The following is an 18,347-nucleotide window of genomic DNA, read 5'->3' as shown; positions in this document are numbered from 1 at the left end:
CCGTGCTCTCGTCTCTCCCGGCAGCCTCTGCGCCCTTCCCGTTGCCGCGGCAACGGGCGGAGCGCGGCCGCCATGGCGGCGCCCAGTGCGGGGGTGAGCGGGAGGGCGGGCGGCCCCCGGAACAGGGACAGCCCCGGGAGCACGGGCGGCCCCGGGAACACGGGCGGCCCCGGGAACACGGGCGGCCCCGGGCCCGCCCCACCGCTCGGCGCTGAGGCCCCGCTCCTCCGCTTCTCTCCCGCAGGAGCAGCGCTGGCTGCGGGACGCCCAGGACTTCGCTCGCCGGGCGCTGCCGGGGCCGGCGGGGCTGGAGGCGGTCCTGCGGTGCCTGCGGAATGTGGGCGGCGGGGCGCTACCTCTCGGCTACAGGTGACGGCGGGGCGGGATGAGGGCCCGGGCCGGAATGGGGTGAGGGGACGGAGCGGGGGAGTCCCCTCTTGGCCCGGTGCTCGTGTCCGGCCCTCCCGGGAGCCCCGTGCGGCTCGTCCGTGCGCGGTGCCCGCCCAGGATGCCGCGGGTGGGAGGGATGTTCTGGAACACGGGAAACTCCGCCCGCCTTTGGCTTCGGTGCGCCCCCGGCCGCCCCCGCGCTGTGATTAATCCCCGCATCCGCCAGCTTGCGGTGGGCAGGGAGTGTGACCCAAGTGGGGCATCCCGCGGAGAGCGAGCTGCTGTACGCGCTGTTGGCACGGCAGCTTCCCGGCTGCTGGCACGGCGCTGTTGGCATGGCACATCCTGCCTAGGAGCAGGGATGTGCCAGGACGCGGAATCCGAAGCTGTTGGCCAGCTGAGCTCAGCGTTGAAGTGTGCGCTCTCGTAAATGGGGAATACAGGATAACGTGATCCATACTTTAGTCGTAAAAGACTTTTGGGTGCTCACCGTCATGAAAAACACGCAGCTTGTTGAGAGATATCTGTATTGGAAGGTTTGGCTTCTCTGTATCTGTTTCTCTCTTGCTCCAGCTTCTGGTGGGAGAATGTCTATTAAAACCTTTGGCACAGCAGGGTTGGGGCGAAGTTCATTTGGAATTGATTAGGGACTTGGGGCCTTTAGTTTTGTACTAATAGTTTATAAATGTAGATAATAGATCTTTTAAGCCAGCTAAACTGATTTCATCTAAGCCATATATTTATGATGTTTGAACCAGAGTTTTGTTCAAATGCAAGCAGAGGCAGCAGAAGGCCTGCTCCAAGACAGAAGCTGGATCACATCCAGCTTGTACATCGGCCATAGCAGAACTGACTAAGCCACTCCCACACACTGGATTTTACACCCTTTGAGATGATGTAGTATGGTATGGAATACAATATTATTGGCTGGAAGAAGTCGGCTGTTAGCCAGCTCAGCCCAGCTTAAATCAGCTGACAATCCCAGGCCTAGCTGAACTTTAAAACCTAAGTTTAGGCCCACCTGGCCAGACCCATAACCAGTTTATATTCAGGAGAATATATTCATAGGGAATAGTTGAAGGTACTTGGTAGGTATCTCATATGAGGCCAGTGGTCTCTTTCTGAGCAGCATGTTGCGTCCACAACTAATCATCAAGGTCTGGAGCACCAGAAGAGAGTCTGTTTAGTTCTCTGTATGTGATAATCAGGATCGTGTACTGCTGTATTTTGGTTTCTCCCAAAAAGCTCTTGGCATGCTTGGCAAACACATGAGCAGCACCATGTTCTCCTTGTGGATCACAGGTATCAGCATTACCCCTGGTGCTTCCCTGTCTCTGAGGATGGAGCATTTTCGACTAATCTCCTGTTCAGATTCCTGTGAAATACACAACATAAGTACCTGCATTATTTCTTTGATATCTAAATTTTAGTTATTGCTGAAGCATTTCTGACTTTGAACTTTTGACACCTGACTAGTCAAATGAAACTTTCAAATTCATACTTTGTGAACTTGATTATGTCCTGCTAATGAGCAAGTGGGTGTTTTGAATAAAGCTCCAGTTTCACAACCTAAAATTGCCAGTGAACCTCACTGGAAACAAGTACTACCTGGAGAACAGTTTTTGTTTCCTCTTTCAGTGTTGATGCTGGCATGGACAGAGGACTTCCATTAATTCCCTAGCACAGACAGTCCGGATGTAAACACCAGTGATGATACTGCCATAATCATATAAGCACTGGAAAGGTTTAGAGTCTAGTGAGAATGCTGCTGTGTTCTCTCCCATGTTCAGTACAGTGGTCAGTCTAAGCATGATAGATACTAAGCTGTGGCTGACTTCAGATGTGGTTGATTTAATGTTGCATCTCATCCTTCCCCCTGTCCCCAAAGCCAGAAGGGTATGTGTAAAGATTCAGGGCTAAGCTCAGCTTTGTTCTTCTAAGTGAAGGTCCAGTCTAAGGTTAATATCTTGCTGGCTCTCAGCTTTGTATTTTTGCAAGCTAGGCACAGGAGAGAATTTGTTCCAAAACTGCCACAATCTTCATTTAGAAGTTGTTCAACAATTTGAGCACCAAAAAATGGAATTATCTGTATTTACCTGTCTTCATTACTGATATGTAAATTGTTGAGAAGTTGTGGGGTTTTCTCACAGAGTGTCCTCTTCAAGCTAGAAATGTCTGAACTAGTAACTGTTCTCCTTCCCACTCCCCCCCACAAGTACTTGAAAAAACATTCCTTGTTGTTAAGTCTCAGTTATTATTTGTTTTCAAATTATCTCCATGCCTGCTCAGGTAACTGGAATGGCAAAGGGTGTCTGTCTTCAGAGAGGATGCTCAAGTAAAGGAGATGTGTTTACTGAGTTGAGAGAGATAATTGATAAATGCCGGTGAATGAGTTGGTTCCTGCCATGTTGTATCATCAGACCACACTTTGGGTGTGCCAAGATTCTTCTGACTCAGCCAAGTATTGTCCACTGCAGTGATCACTTTGATCCCTAAACTTTGCAGACAGAGTTTTCCTGCATCCTGCTATATTCTTGTTTTTCTTTTTCTTTTTTTTTCTTTTTTTTCCAGTTTCATCTCAACCTCTGACCTACAGCATCAGCAGCACATACCATGCTGCAGCCACCTCACCTGGAGCACTAATGAATTTAAAGAATGGGTTCATCAAGGACAAGGTGCTTCACCCATGCAGAGCACTTTGCCAAGGACTTACTTGATCTTGGTTGGCTATTTAACAGATAGAAGGCAAGAGAACAATGAAAAGGTGGTAGATGGTTGCCTGTACGTGAAGGACAATACTGGGATAATTCCATGTGAGGTATGTTCTTGGTCTTAGGGGTTCTGTGTTTATTTCCACTTCTGGGGCAGTGCCACAAACCACCAGGGGTTTCAAATGTTCTGCCAAAATCTGTATTAAGGGAAATAACACCTGTCTGTAGCAGGCAGGAAACCAGCAAGCTCAGAATCTGGGGAGGGGACAGGGCATGTCAAACTTTTCATTGGTAGGAGAAGAAATACTGAATGTGCTGGCCCAGAAAAAAGAGACAGCGAGTGCAGTTCTGTTAAATTTGCCACAGTACAAGGCAACCTGGGACACCTCCCCTCTATTTGCTGAATTCCAACTAGTGGAGCAGAAATAATTTTCTGGAGAGTTGTACTGGATGTTCAGTAATTCATTGATAACATGCTTTCAGGAAATAGTAGCTAGCATGACAGTTGAGTTAAAAGCCTTCTGAAGGTCATTGCAAGGGGAGTCTAGACAAGAAATAACCCCTGGAGTGGTGATGACAGAGCACTGAAGTTGTGCTTTCCAAGGTGGCAAAGACTAGAGAAAAGTTACACTGGTATGAAGTTCTAACTGAAAACTCAGGGGAAAAAGAAAGGAGGGAAGAATTTTAGAGAAGTTAGTCTGAAAATAAAGTCTTGACTGAATTAATTATCACCTTTCTGTGAGGGTGTAACTATAACCCAGGAAATGCTGTCTGCAAATCTGTTCCAGGTTTGCATTTGGAAGGACAGAAGTTCTCTGTGCAAGATGAGAGAGGGGGCAGAAAACAGTGCTCTCATTTAGTAATGAAGCCCAGCAGTAGAACAAGAGTTTGTGATGCACATGCAAGGGCAGATTAGTAATGAACATTGTATGTAATGCTGAGAAAACATAATGTAACTAATCTCAAGCTTTTATCTCCATATCTGTTGGTTTAGCTCCTGCATTTTGAATTTGAGTGGCTGGAGTCACTGTTCCTCTTCCCAAGCTGGTCATATATACCAGAGACAGACCAGAATGCAGCAGGGTACTTGGAAATCCTGGTGGATCCAGTGCCAGTAAATGCCCCAAAGGAAGTGCTTCCCAGCATTCCAGTCACCTATCCTGCATCAGCTAAGCCACTGCTTACCTCCAGGTAAACACAGCATGCTCAACTCTGTCACTGTTGGTCTGGTTTGACAGGTACCATGAGATGCACTTGGCTTAGGAAGAAACAAATTCTGTTTCTGACACAGGTGGAAACATAACAGTGAGTGGTGAAAGCAAAAGTCAGTTTTCATTAATCATCTGTTTTCCAGGACTTTATTGGAACTTTTTCTTCTGCATTTTGATAAAATAAGACAAATTTTACTTATTTCCAGTTGTATTTTGATAGTACAGAGAGCACATGAGAACACAGATTTAATTAAACTTTCACTGAAGCTAAAAGTTTTTTAGCACAATTCTTTTTTTTTCAAACCTCCAGTGAACTATAACTGAAAGTAAGACTGTAAGATGAAATTAATGTATGCAAGTGGCCAAGTTCTTACCATATTCCTGAGATAAAGGTACCCATGAAAAGTCAGCTGATAGGAGTAACTGTTTTTTAGTGTACTGTATGTGAAAATGTAGCCAATGGAATTGAAAACCTTATGGAAGTTGATAATTTCAGGTTGTGTTAGATCATGTTTTATCTTCTTGAGCAGAGAATTCTTGATGTCATTTAATTACAATATACAATAAAATGTCATGCTGCTTTAATTTCTTTTTAGTTATCTTTTGTTTTAATTTGGCTTATCTGCTTGTGAGAAACTTATTTTAAGCTTAAGCATTTGATTTAGCTCAAGGGACCTCTCTAAACAGGAGACTATTCCCATATTTCAGCATATGTTCTCAGGCTTTTAACATAAATCTCCTCTGCTGCTGATTGATATCTGAACAACCTTCCGTGTTCCTCCTTTAAAAATGTTAACAATTAATTGTTGGTGCTACTGCCTGTGGACATCCTGGTTTGGTTTTTTTTTAAAGTCATAAAGTTAGAAAATTGTTTATATGTTTTAGAATCAAGAATGTGTTTGTTTACAGTAAGTGGGATGGTTATATTCAAGTCCAGTAGGAGCCGAAATGAAAATTACAAACATTAATTTGAATTTTTTTTCATGTTTTGAAATGTAAGTTTGAAATGACAGACAGAAAGGATTAAAGAAATATCACCTCTCTTCTCTCATCTGCTTTCAGTTTTGCTGCTCTTTCACTCTGAGCCAAGTTTGTTAGAAAGACTCCATTATTGCTTTCAGGCCTCTTTTCTTTATAGGCTTAGAGCTTCCACAGTGTCACATTCCATGGATCTACAAATCCAAGTTCTGCTTTCTGCTGAAGAATTGCCTGTGACTTTTTTCTCTTCTCCTTGAGATCTATAATTAGCTTATTGTTTGTGGTAAAGCTTTTCATAATCTGGTTGTTGTCATGGAACATGTGAATTTGTTCAACACAACCCTTCTGTCTTCACATATTAAGGTTTTTTAAAACATCAAAGGGATTTAGTATATAAAAGTTAAAGTACAAATTTTGTAGCCAAATATTGTTTTGAAAACCTCTCTGAGAGACTGTCCATATTTCCTTGTTGGGTCCTTTATTTCCAAAAAGTGCATATGGCGTATTTGTGTATTTTGCTTTTGCAATACTTTTTAGTTGTTCTGTCATCTCTGATTTTGTTTGCCTCTTCAATTGCCTTCTAGGATTCCATGTAGAAAAAGTTCAAAGGTTACTGTAGCAGGTGAACTGATCAGACTCGGGCCTCTCCTTTGTGTTCACTGTAAGACTTTCTTCTTTCTGTTTCTGAAGTGCTTTGCCTCAGCTGTTTGTGTCCCTGTGCTGGTCCAGGTAAGTGCTTGGAATTCTGCCCACAAATTCATGGTCTGTGTATGTGCTAGTTGGTTAATACTTTGAGGCTTGCCCTTGATTTTCCAGTTTGATTTAGTCTTCCTTTTATTAGCTATTTTTTTAATTTATATTCCATACAGCACACAACAGCCTTTGTATGTAAGGCTCCTCCTTCCTTATGCAGTTGCAGTGTCTCTGAATGTCTTGCAGATACTGCCTTTTGCTAAGAATGTGAGGAAATCCTTTGGAGGGAAAGGGGTTTTTGGGGTTGGGAAGAACTTTTTCCAGTGTGGTTGTTGCTGATGTCGCTTTTGGTTTCTCTGCTCTAGGAACCCAGCCAGCTGGCATGGTATCATGTTCTCCAGTTGGGTCACAGGTACACAGTAACAGGCCTGAGTATGTCCAGCCTGAAGAACTCTGGACAAAGGATATTTGTCACTAGTGTTTCTTCCTGCCTTCTGCCCTACTGTGCAGAGCAGGTGAGGGAGCAACCACTGGACAGTTCTTGGCAGGGAGAATCCACTGAGTCTTCTTCCCTTGAGACTGCTGAGCAGCTCAGTGGCTCCTTGGAGCTGGGAGTTGAAAAGGAGGGGCTGAGAGCAACCAAGGAGTCTAAGATCATCTCCTATGTGGTAAGAATTTGTAGGGTTAGCCTTCACCCACTCATCCTCTAGGGTTTCATCTCCTGGCCTGCAAGGACTTATTTTCATCATGAGTTTATTTCCTTACTGCTCAGGCCTATGAGTCTGTTGTGTTTTGGAACTCTACACTCTTGTAACTTTCAGTTTGCTTGCTGTTTAGGGATTTGTCACCAAAATACTCAATGTCCAAGCTGGTCTCTTTTTACTGGATAACCAAGTCTGCTTGTGCCTTGCTTACCAGCCAATGTTGAAATCTGCACGTGGACTCCGACCAGGAGCATGTGTGGAGGTAAGTTGAGAATTGCAAATCATAAAGCATTTGTGGAAAAGACTCAGACCCTGGAGATGGCTCGTGAGTGTGTGGGTCAACAGAACGCTGCAGCAACACTGGAATTACTTCAGCAAGTATCTGGAACAGAACTGGGGCCTTACTGTCTAGGCACAGGCATAGTCATGAGAGTTGAAATTACTATTATCTGATTTCTTCCTAAGCTGTTCCAGGTGCCTCATGCCTGATGATAGACAATCCAGTAAAGTGACAAGGGATTTAGGGCGTGGTGAGTGGTGGCAGGCTAGCTATCTCTTACCTTCTATGTCTGTGTGTCTCAGCTCATCGATGTCCACCTCCTGCAGAAGCCTCTGGTGTCCTTCCCTTTCGTTGTCCTTGGTGCTTGCCTGAGCAGCACTGTTGTGCTGAAGAGTTTTTCAAGGCTCAGCATCCCCTACCAGCCACCAGCCTCATCAGGAAATCTCTGCTTACAGCTGCTCTTCCGCTACAATCTCGGAATGCCACTCTACCTCTGGCTGGTGAGCCTCCTGGAAATGTTTGAGGAGAGGTGAGGACAGTTCTTCTGAAGTCAGGCTATGTGTAAATAAATGTGCTTTGTAGGCTCCATGGTGTCTTCTAGACAAAATTACTGTGCTTGGATACCAGTAACAGCAATTGGGTTATCAGCCTGAGTGAGCCATTCATCTCGATTTCACATCATGTCTAGTTGCCTGTACTTTGCCATTGCTCTTAAGAGAAAATCCTGTACATTTTTCATCTGCATGTGCAGTAAGCCCACTGCTCTTGGGAAGCTGCAGCACTCCAGGGCATTGTGCTCACGTAGTCCTGCCTGGGAAGTTTTGTCTGGAAATACAGAAGCACCGTAGGGATGTCTGCCTGCCAATGTCATTTGCTTGGCAAATCAAGATGGACATGGAGTCTGAAGTTAGAAAATGCTGCTATATCTAGACCACAAACAATACAAAGGCTCTTGTGTCCTAGCTACTCACAGAAGTGGCAGCAGCTGCTCAGAATATCTCTTTGACATATTCTCAGTGTTGCCACTAGTATGATAATTTGTTTGAGAGCCTCTGTCTCAGCATATTTTCTGACCCGTACTTATCTCTGGGTCTTCCAGATGGCTTCCTGGTCTCCTTGATGGCTGCACTCTGTTCACAGTATGGCTGTGAGCCAGTTTTTGGGTTTACTTCTGGGTTCTGTTATTTGTGTGTGTTCTGGAACAGTTTTGGTTGATCACTGTAACTACTACCTTGGACTTTAAAATATATATATTCAATCTCAGTCAAGTAGCAGTTTATAGAATGTTCTGTGTTCCTGTGCTTTGCTGTCTCTGTGGAATTTTTACTGTAGTTTCCAATAGAACAGCTTCACTTTTGACCTGGGAATTATGTTAGCTATAAGTTTCAGTTTTTATTACCTTTTTTACTTTCTTTAAATGCACTTGCCAAGTCCTCCTACTGCTTGAAAATTGTCCAAGTGAGTTAGTTGCTATCTCTTTTCATTTGAGCTCACATTCTGTTGTTAAGTCATATTTTGCATAGTGGTGTGATCACTTCTAGGCCTTCAAAAGCAGTAAGCTAAACTTCTGAAAGGAATGCCATGTGAGGAAAACATTGGAACAAGAGTAGTTTGTGGTTTTTTCTGCCTTGTGATTTTTTTTACATCCTGTAAAAGAAAGCCAAGTGTACCTAACACGAGTAATCATATCAAGCTTAGCCAAAATGCATGGAGATCCATTTGTGTGCCTTAGAGGGAGATTATTTTCTCATGGTTTGGTTTTTCGGCCACTTTAGTTTTGAGATTTTGCTAGTCTATCCATGCTGTATATTTTCCTATTCCTTGTCTGCTTGCCAGAAATGAATCTGTATTGGCCTTAAGTGTTCTCTTTATCAATTACTACATACTCATTTTTTGGACTCCTTAGTTCTTGTCCTATGCAGCATATTCACTTTTAACAAGCACAAAGAATCCCTGACTTACATGCAAGACTCACTAAAATGTGAAAAACTGCTGATAATTTTAAATAGTCATAATTTTTTTTTCAGGTTTTCTTGTTTCTTTGGACGCCGTCGACTGCTTAGTTCTACTCACCAAAACCCCGGGGCTGCTGAAAAGTTCCTTGTCCCCCTTCTGGAAGCCATGGTGCCAGACAGAGAGGAAGCAAGAGATATTTATAAAGAAATTCTATCAAAAGTACACCAGTGTCCCCTGCAGAAAGTGAGTAAATGCTGTGTGAGCTGTTTCCTGTTTGTCTGATGAGAACAAACTCAGCCGATTCATTCTTTCTCTCTTTTTTCATAGTATTCGCCTCTGAACCCACCATGTCAGGCCCTGTCTCTGTCTGCAGTTTGCCATGTGGCAGAACAGAAGAGCTGGGAAAGCTTCAGTCCATCCCAGTTGCTCTCACCCATGGAGGCACAGCATATGGGCACCCAGGAGCTGAATCGCAGGCTGGCCTGGTCCTACTGCACACTTTCAGCAGGAAGTTTCCAGCCCAGACTGGTAAGTGCCTTGTTCCCCCATGCCTTCCAGCACCCTGTCTAGTGCATGCCTCTTCTTCCCATTCATAAATTATACCCCTTTTCTCACTGAAGCGTGTTGAAAACAGCCTGAATTTGAGCTGGTACTCTACACACTTTGATTTATGGGTTTCAAAGACAGGAATTGTTTGATGCTCTTTGCGGCTTCCTTTCTGTTGTAGGTAGTGCTGGGTGTGCTGAGGGTCTCGTCCAAGAGCAGTTCCCTCCAGCTGCAGGACAAGACTGGCACACTTCCCTGTGTGATATCCCATAAGGACGGTAGCCCCTTTGCCCATACAGCTCTCTTAGGTATGTTGCACCAAACTATATTTGAGTGCTGAGCTTTTGCTCTTCCTCCATTCAGATCCAAAACAAGGAAGAAGTGAGTTTGTATAGAGATGCTGAACTGTCACTGCCTAACCTTGTGACTTTAAAATAAGGATATTGAGCTTACTGGTTTTATGTTCTTTTTTTATTTAGCTCAGCTCCTTTCTCTGATGTGTTTGCAGGTTCACTCTTGCAGGTGGAAAACTACCAACTTGTAGTGGAGAGATTCCTTCAGACTGATTTTCCCTCCTGGGAGCACCTGGAAAATCCAGAGCATGTGAGGACGAAAAAAACCAGGTGAGTCCTTTTATTCAGTGAGCAAGTAAAATCAACATTGTCCAGTTCCACAACTATTTTAGACTACAGTAAACCATGTTATCAAGATAGCACTTCAGTGCCAAAGCAACTGTCCTTTTCTGTTTGTAGAAAATGAGCTCTTTATCAGTAACAAACCCACCACTTGCATTTTGTTCTGAATACAGACAGCCTGGTAGCTGCCCTCTGCTTCCCTCTTTCCCACAGCTCCTGCTGAGTACCTGGGAGGCACTCACCAGAAGTGCTTTTCCTGGATAACCATTTGTTCTGGACATCTGCCTCTGACGAACAAGGAGTTTCACTGCTATCATTTGTCATTTCAGTGTCTATTTGCAGTTCTACTTTGAGGATGCAAAGGTTCTCCATGCTGCTGAAGGACAAATCCAAAAAGGCCTTAGGAGTGGGAACAGCTCCTCATTGAGGAAGAAGAAAGATGGCAGCATAACACTTGAGCTGGAAACCCCTGAGGCAAAAATGCTGAAATTGGAGGATCCCAAGCCAGATACTCACAGAGATGAGAACTGTCAGGGAGGCCAGAGCAGCACTGGAACCACGAGCTGTGTATCTCACCTATTCTTGGTTACCCAGAAAGAGGGTCTTATGTTACGCAATTACCAACTCCCCAGAGAAGGACAGGAGCTGCAGCACAGTTTCCAAGCCACTGTGATGTGGCTGGGCAAACCTCAGCTGTGGAGCCACCCCAGAGAAATTAGGAATCTACCAGAGCTGGAGGAGACTGGCTGTGATCAAGAAGAGAGCACAACACAGCGAGAAGTGAGGCAGTTTTGGGATGGGGTTGGATAGGTCTGGGAGGTGGCTCCTCGGGAGCCTGTGTGATAATTAAATATCTAGATTACTAATCAATGGGAAAGTAATTTTTGTGCTGGGTACGGATGTGTGTTTATGCAGGCAACTTCCTTGTGCCATCCCAAGGAAGTTCCATCTCCTCTCTGTCACCTTCCTGTAAATGTATCTACTTTCTCTTACTCTTGGTGAAGCTAGTCATACTTCTCTATCAAGACATCCTATGGGGTGGGCTGTCTCTGTTCTTACTGTATTTTTCATTTTGTGCCTTTTTCCTAATGCGTCTCATCACTTTCTCTCTTTCCTCCCCTGCCTCACTAGGCACTACTCCTCTTTATGGGGAAGTCTCTGCGATGGTTTCCGTTCCTGCACCAGGATGGACTGTATCGCTTCATTGTGCCCTGCTGCTCGGTAAGAGAGAGGTTGTCTGGCTGTTTCCTCTTGGAGACTCACTGAACTGCATGTGGGAGTCGAGGAGTCAGAGGGTGACTAAGCTGTTTTCGAGGCTTGGAATTTCCATCTGTCTTGCCAAGAAACTACTTCAGTTCTGTGTTTGATTAAATTTCTCAGAGCTCTGAGTTCAGGGAATACTTTTTTTGTTCTTTAAACCATTGTTCTTCACTGTCTCTGTTTCCCTATATAACTTTAACCTCCTTCCTTTAATACAGTCTTTTGTCTTACCTTATCATTCTTGCCTCAGGACTTGGAAGTGTTTGACAAGCTCTGTTTTCCACCTGTGCCAGCAACATTCCTGACCAGGCCATCCTGCCCTCTGTGCCTGCCTGTCCAAGACACTTGGCACTTGCACCATGAGACCTGGATCTCCTGTCTGCCTGAGTGCCAGGTATGCAGTGCCTTATTGCTCTGGGCTTTCACAGGTGACTTACAGGTCTCTCCAGAACTAGCTAGAAAATTATCAGTACAGAGTATCTTCTTGATTAGACTGTTCTGCTCTAAGCTCCATCAGAGGCTGCTGCTGGGCTTCACATTTTCCTGCCTCAGAATTAATCTGGAGAGGAAGCATGAGTTGCTTGACCAACCTCTAAGCATGCAGGCATTGTCTTCATTGCTCTGGCTGTGGGTACCTACAAAATGCAACCCATCTGAGTCTGTGTCTCCCTCACTTCTAGCTGGCAGCCAGGACAGTGCTGACAGGCATGGACCAGAGAATTACCTCCATTCCAGAAGTGCTTAGCAGCAGGTATGTTGGTCTTCCCCAAATTGATGTGATTTAGGGAATGGTTCAGTATTCATTTTTATTGGAAACAGTGCTATATTAAACAGTGGTGAACTAGCCACCCTAGGAGTATGGTTTGGAAATCTTCCTGCATGCAAGTAGTTCAGACTTCTCCCACTTGGTTATCAGAGCTAAAGGGATTGCAGGTGACAAGACTATAAAATAGTGCCCCAAAATGTTTCAGCTACTGCTGGTGTGGACTAGGATCCAAAGGTCTCTGCTAAATTCGTCAGAAGTGGAAAGAGATGCGGCAGAGAAAATGAGACTGAATTATTCTTGTTGTTACTACTATTCTATTATATATTTTTTCTATAATATTCTATTATAATAATATATATTAGTATAATTAATCTGTTTTATTCTTGTTGGGTTTAGATTATTTTAGCATAACTTGCTCAAACAAATAATAGGATTAGAAACTTTTCTTTTAAAAGTATGATATCTGGAGTGATATGCATGTACCAGTACCTTACAGTAAACTCTTTTTCTTTGCTGGGCTTCTTCCTCTAATTAAGAAAAACAATTAGGAGTTAAGCAAATAGAAAGGCTGTAATGCCTCACTCTTCTTCACTGCTGAGCCTGAAGAAGCGTAAAGCAAATTAAAGGGGCCTCTTGTTCCTGAATGGGGTAGGCTGCAGCAAGCTGCCCTCTATCCAGTAGCTCAGGTGCTCAAGGACAGGTTCCTCTGAAACTGGGCTCAAGCAACAGCACTTCACCCAGTCCCTTGTGGCAATCTTCAAGTCAGGGGTTCCTCCACTACTTTTGTCTTCAGGCAGCACAAAAATCCTGGTCTATTCTCAGTTTCACAGGTTCCCTGGTTTCTTTCTTTGGTGAGATAGTGGAGAGAACCTTGTGTGCCTCTCCCAAGAATGAGAAGCCATCTGTGACTGTTGGCCTTCCAAAGCAGAAAGGTAAGATTGTGACAGCTCATCCAGTAACAACAAATTAATTCTTGCTTCTTTCTATTTCAGAGCATCAGGGCACTTGGCTGACTGTGCTGCTGTATATGAGAATAGTGGAAGTATGCCAGAATGTTGCTTCCCATTGCATGTCAGAGGGTTAGGAAACTGCACACTGTATGTGTGGGGATGGGAATGCTGAACCTGGAAAACCTGTGAGGTGTAACAGTGATAGCCTCACTGGGATGGAAGGAAAAACAGGTCTGGCAGGTCCAGCTCAGTGACAGACTATGCCACCTGTGTGTTAGTGAGCTCATGGAGACTGTGGTTCTGTGCCTTCTCAGGGAACCTGCTAGCCAGTGATCACAGTGTGAAGCTCAGTGTTTCAGTTGCTCCAGGCTCCTCTGTTGTGATGGACATTTACATTATTGCCAGCTATCTGCAGCATGTCTGGGGTTTGCTACCTGGTGCCAAGATCCTCTTCCAGAATTTGGAACGCAAAATCTCAAGGTAGCCCTGATCTCTGACTTCTCTTACTGTCTTTGAAAACATCTCTTAATCTGTCCTCTCCTGTGGGTTTTCCTCATCCCTTGTCTATACCAGCATGTCTCCCAATCCCTTGCTACAAATTATTTTCCTACCATGTTACAAATGAAGATCAGCCCAGTCATCCTGTGAAAACTGAACACTTAGTTTCTACAAGCTCTTTTTGACATCTAACTTTCATATTACAGATTCCATAATGTTTATTGCACATATATTGCCTCCAGCTGTGTGAGCATCATATCTCTGCCAGCTTCTCACCTAACTTTTCCCAACAGGTAATTTCAGGGTCTCTTCTCACCTTAGTGTCCTAAGAAAGGTTTCTGTGTTCCAAGCTTCTCAAATTCCTGTTTCTTCTAGACCTGCAGGAGAAGCCTCATCCCCCTCACTAGTGTTTCTGTCCACTTTACAACCTCACCTGCAAAACTGGACCCAGGCACGGATTTTATGCCACTTGTCCTGTGTGCTGACTGTGTACCTGCAATGGGTTTGCTCACTTTGCAACAGCATCTTCAAGGAGGTATTCAAGCTTCCAGAGAGATCATTTGTGAGAGGTTTTGCAGATTTTCTACTCTGACACATCCTTTGCTACCATGTAGGAGAAATATGAGTTGCTATCCCAGTTCCAAACACTCTTTTCCCAGTGTCTAAAAAAGACTTGCATATTAGAAAGGGACCAAAGGGACAACAGATTAGAAGTACATGTCTAATGCCAGGCAGGCAGGCAGGCGGGACTGGGGGTGGAGTGAGCACATTGAAGAAGAGAATCCTGCTCTGTTAATGCTCTGCTCTTCCCATGTCCTCTGCTGTTGGGGTTCAGCGCCTTGCAGTAGGTAATTTTTCTCCCCATATAAACTTTTCTCAAGACACTCATTGGAAATGCAGTGAAATTCTTTAGTCCTTTGCATACTTAATTAGGGAAGGGTTAAAAAGCAGTGTCCCTTCCCCTTCTCTCTTCTACCCACCCATACATAGCTGTAGCTTTATTGTTCCTTCAGGGGAGGTGCACCCGACACAATCCACCATGTCCATCACACACAGGAGTGAGACAAGCCAGTGCACGGTAAGTGCTGTAGAGATTGAGTGTGGGGAGACATGGTAAGGAGGGAGCAAATTGCACCACAAAGAGGGGGTGGAAAATCAGATCAAGGATGGAATGTAGACAGAATAGCAAAGATAGAGTTGTCACATCTTATGAGATGTGAACAAACCTCCCCCACTCTTTACTGAGATCTGTTGTCTGGGGCATGACCCTTGTGAGGAGCCAGGGATTGTCCTGCCCTCCCCCTGCATCTCAGCCTGCCTGCTGTCTCCACAGGGTGCTGGTGGAGGATGGAACAGGTGAAGCTGTGGTGCTGTGCAGGAACAAACACGTGGCAGCAATGCTGGGCCTGAGCCTTCCTGAGTGGGAAGCTCTGCAGAACTGTGTGCAGAGCAGCGGCAGCGTGTCAATTCATCATGGGGAAGCTACTGGCACAGGGGTGAGTGGGTTATTCCAGTAGCAATCGCAGCATGCTGAGCTCAAGCCTCAACTGGACTAGATTTCCCTTTGCTTCTGGGTGTTCCAGAGCCTGTCTGCCTCACTCTGAATATTCTCTGGCAACACACCCTTTCCTTCCTCAGTGTCTAGAGGAACCTGAGGATCTTGTTGCTTGCTACCTAAGGAGTCTGTGCAGGAGTCCTCTCATCTGTCGCCCTATCCTGCTGGATTTCAGTCTAGACAGGAAGCCCTCCAAGCTCCTGCAGCCTGGTAAGCAAGCACTGCCAGCTTCTCTAATATTTACTCTGGGAAGGAAGGGAGGAGACATCTCACCAGGCTGAGAAAGGAGAGCTGCCTTCACTGCTCACAAATAAGGTTTTTTAAGGATTTCCGTAGAATTGTGAATTCTGTAGTGCAGAGCTAAGATGTGTCTTAGCAGATCCATGCTTACAAATACACAGAAATAATATTACAAAAGCCACCATCTAAAGCAATATATATGATTTTCTCTACACAGAAACATAGCACTGTTTTAGAAAAAAGTTCTTAGTCCTTGGATGGGTCAGGAATCTGGATGCCAGAGTTACTGTGCAGGCCTCTCAAATCAAGGAAGTTTTGACTTCAGACAGGACAGTATGTAGAGTCAAGACTGGAAAACCTCACCATGGGCACAGAATTTAAAGCACTGAAGTGTTTTGAATACATGGGTGCTGAGGTCTGAACCTATGCTGTCACAGTGGTGCAGTTGCTGTATTAAGAGGACACTCTTCATAGCTATTTGCACGAATAGCAGTGCTTGAGTATGAGTCCAGGTTCTGCAGGGGTTGATTTGCTAAGCTCACCAGAGGATGCTCTGCTGTGGAGACATTATTTTTGGCTATTGTGTACGCTGTCTGTAAGGCCAGGTGGCTGATGATGGTAGAAGATACAAAGTTCAGTGCATCAGCTCTGTAAAGAGCACACAGTTCACAGCATTTCAAGCTGTAGAATGTCTGTCCTCCAAGTTTGGAGGGATGCTGGCTAATCTGCCTACATCCTAGGTTCATTAATTGAGGTTTAAGAGATGCCAAGCAGCTGCTGCAAGGCCTTACCTCCCCCAGCAATTTTTACAGCCATGTGCTAGGACAGGGCTGGAGCCCTGTATGGAGTTGTGACTGATTGTATCTTTCCCATTCAGCTCCACCACAGCTGAGAAATTTTCGGTGTGGTGAAGTGGAGTTTGTGTCAAAAGTGGCGTCTCGTCCGAGCCTGCTATGCCTGAATGTGGAGGAGGTGGAACAAGATGCCTTACGCTATCTGAACAGTGAGAGGATGATGAGAAGATGATGAGGATGTGAGAGGATGATGAGGAGAACATCCAGTTACTGCTGAGTGAGACACTGCTTAACATCTCTCCCAGTGGGAGAGGAATTATGGAAATACCTGCTGGGATTGGGAGCTGTTTTAATCTCCTTTCCAGTGGGAGCATAGGCCTGTGAGTACAGCCTGAAGGGTGCAATCAACAAGCTGCTGTGACTTGTGGAATTCCTGAATGGTCCTTCTGGACCATTCACCACCCATGCTACTGGGCTATGTTTTGGAAGAGAGAGATTCAATGCTTCCTGGATGATAGCCATTGCCCTGGGCCTAGGGCACACAATGTGTGTATTTTATGTGGTAGTATCTACTGAATAAAGCTATTAAAATACTGCTTAATAAACAGTGTATCTGTTTTAATATTAAGGTTTACTTGCTCTATGGGGAGTGAGGCAGAACAGAGATCCTTGGTTTATGAGCCAGAGACAGGCATTTTGCAGACCATTAGCAAAACTATACAGTTGCCACTAAGTATGGTCTTCTTAACCTAATTGAATTTATTGAAATTACACTTTAAAAGAACTTCCTTCAAGAAGAGAAGTAAGTTACTGTTTGGATACCAAATCACTATATAAGCTGCAATTTGGGCATTGCAGCTTAACGGCAGCCTGAACATTATATGGGGCTGGTGAGAAGATGCAGGCAGTGGGCTGTAATACAGACTCATAGCATGCCATAGGCTTGCCCAGCTGCTCCTGATCAGGAAGGGAGTGCCATGGCACTGCCCTGGCATGTGCCAGTATCCCTGGTGGCATGGCAGACTAGCCAATACAACATGTGGGACACCACCATCTGAAGAGATTTCTCTCCCATCTGCTTGCATTGATGACTGAGTGTTCTGCACTTGCTTTTGGCAAAATAGCATCCACATCCTTCATCTTGCTCTCTAGGCTAGTAAATTCCACACGCAGTTACTTCCCTGCCCTAACTCAATGTGTAGTGCTGACAACATATTTTTGAGCAGCTTCTGTTTGGGGTTTTGTTTGTTCAGTTTCCCCCCTGCCTTTCCCTCTTTCCCTTTAGTTTGAGCTAAATGTTAAATGTCAAGCACTGGATTTATTTGGCATGTGTAAAGTATCTTCCCTCTCAAGGCCTGCTATCCGCTTCTGAGACCAAGGCATGAGTGACACGACCCCTGACTGTGTCATCGACCACAATAAATTTCTGAGACTCCATCCTGAAAGAGGTTGTCAAAATAGCTTAAAGCAGAGGTGTAGGTAAGTTTTGCTGTGACAGCCTTATTTTCTGTAAGTGCTTTCTGCAAAACAGTAAAGACTGCTAAAGCTTATCTGCCACCCTCCAGAAAGAAAACATAACAAACAGAAAAAAACCTAAAAATAAACTATCTCAGCCTGAGGAAAATGCTGACTGTAAGTGATGTAAGATGAAGAGATCAAAATCTGTTTAAAAAGTACAACTGAAAGTAGTATATATACACAGTAATAGACAATTCTATAGAATAGATAGGAAGTGCCAGGTAATGCTTATTTACAAAACAAAAAGGGAAAAATTGGCTCCATAGTTATAGATACAACTTCTGTTCTGAATTCAAACTTTCCAGTAGTATCTTTACAATTCTGCTTCTCCTCATTCTGCATGTTGGACTTCTGTCTGCTGCCACTCTGAGTACTCATCTTCCTCCTTTATTTCACATTACAAATACAATCTTCAGCCCTCATACAGGACTTCAGGTGTGGTTTGCCTTTGCCAGGTTATTCCCAGTCTGTCAGCAGTTTTCTAACCCATCACTGTTTTGCCATTCACAACAACTTTTTCAGAAGGGGAGTTTGATTATAGTATTCTGAGAAGACTGAGATTAACTGGCTCTCTTGTTTACTGTTTTATTAGTATAGTCAGAGAATCACAAGCCAAGAGAAGGGTGAATCAAATCTGGTTAGGGGAGGAATAAAGATTTACT

At 44.5% G+C, this 18,347-nt stretch overlaps 1 protein-coding gene across 3 annotated transcripts; it reads left to right on the top strand.

Annotated features, from left to right (window-relative positions):
• The first annotated feature begins 52 nt into the window (after positions 1-52).
• On the top strand, positions 53-16,772 carry CTC1 (CST telomere replication complex component 1). Of its 3 annotated transcripts, XM_071559765.1 has the most exons (24): positions 53-93; positions 245-369; positions 2,962-3,208; positions 4,096-4,292; positions 5,875-6,019; positions 6,349-6,651; positions 6,821-6,949; positions 7,270-7,496; positions 8,995-9,166; positions 9,251-9,451; positions 9,651-9,777; positions 9,978-10,092; positions 10,434-10,884; positions 11,236-11,325; positions 11,615-11,758; positions 12,045-12,115; positions 12,953-13,062; positions 13,395-13,560; positions 13,785-13,871; positions 13,954-14,113; positions 14,592-14,656; positions 14,912-15,074; positions 15,217-15,343; positions 16,251-16,772. In XM_071559765.1, the coding sequence occupies exons 1-24, from the start codon at positions 73-75 to the stop codon at positions 16,397-16,399; spliced, it is 3,792 nt and encodes a 1,263-aa protein (XP_071415866.1). In that variant the 5' UTR covers positions 53-72; the 3' UTR covers positions 16,400-16,772. The 3 variants fall into 3 exon arrangements, with proteins under 3 accessions (XP_071415866.1, XP_071415884.1, XP_071415875.1); XM_071559774.1 differs by lacking the exons at positions 53-93; positions 245-369 and adding an exon at positions 380-2,851; XM_071559783.1 differs by lacking the exons at positions 14,592-14,656; positions 15,217-15,343; positions 16,251-16,772 and having other exon boundaries at positions 14,912-15,028.
• Positions 16,773-18,347: the final 1,575 nt, after the last annotated feature.

Source organism: Pithys albifrons, chromosome 1, assembly GCF_047495875.1.
Source record: "Pithys albifrons albifrons isolate INPA30051 chromosome 1, PitAlb_v1, whole genome shotgun sequence".
Classification (NCBI taxonomy): Eukaryota; Metazoa; Chordata; class Aves; order Passeriformes; family Thamnophilidae; genus Pithys; species Pithys albifrons.
Note: the sequence above shows the minus strand (reverse complement) of the source record. Positions and strands in the feature narration are given on the sequence as shown.

Excerpts from the sequence above, each read along its gene's own strand:
- CTC1 (XM_071559765.1), top strand. The coding sequence starts at position 73 with ATGGCGGCGCCCAGTGCGGGG. Across the intron at positions 11,326-11,614 it reads TCATTGTGCCCTGCTGCTCG|GACTTGGAAGTGTTTGACAA; the intron begins GTAAGAGAGAGG and ends TTCTTGCCTCAG. Across the intron at positions 14,114-14,591 it reads GCAACAGCATCTTCAAGGAG|GGGAGGTGCACCCGACACAA; the intron begins GTATTCAAGCTT and ends TTGTTCCTTCAG.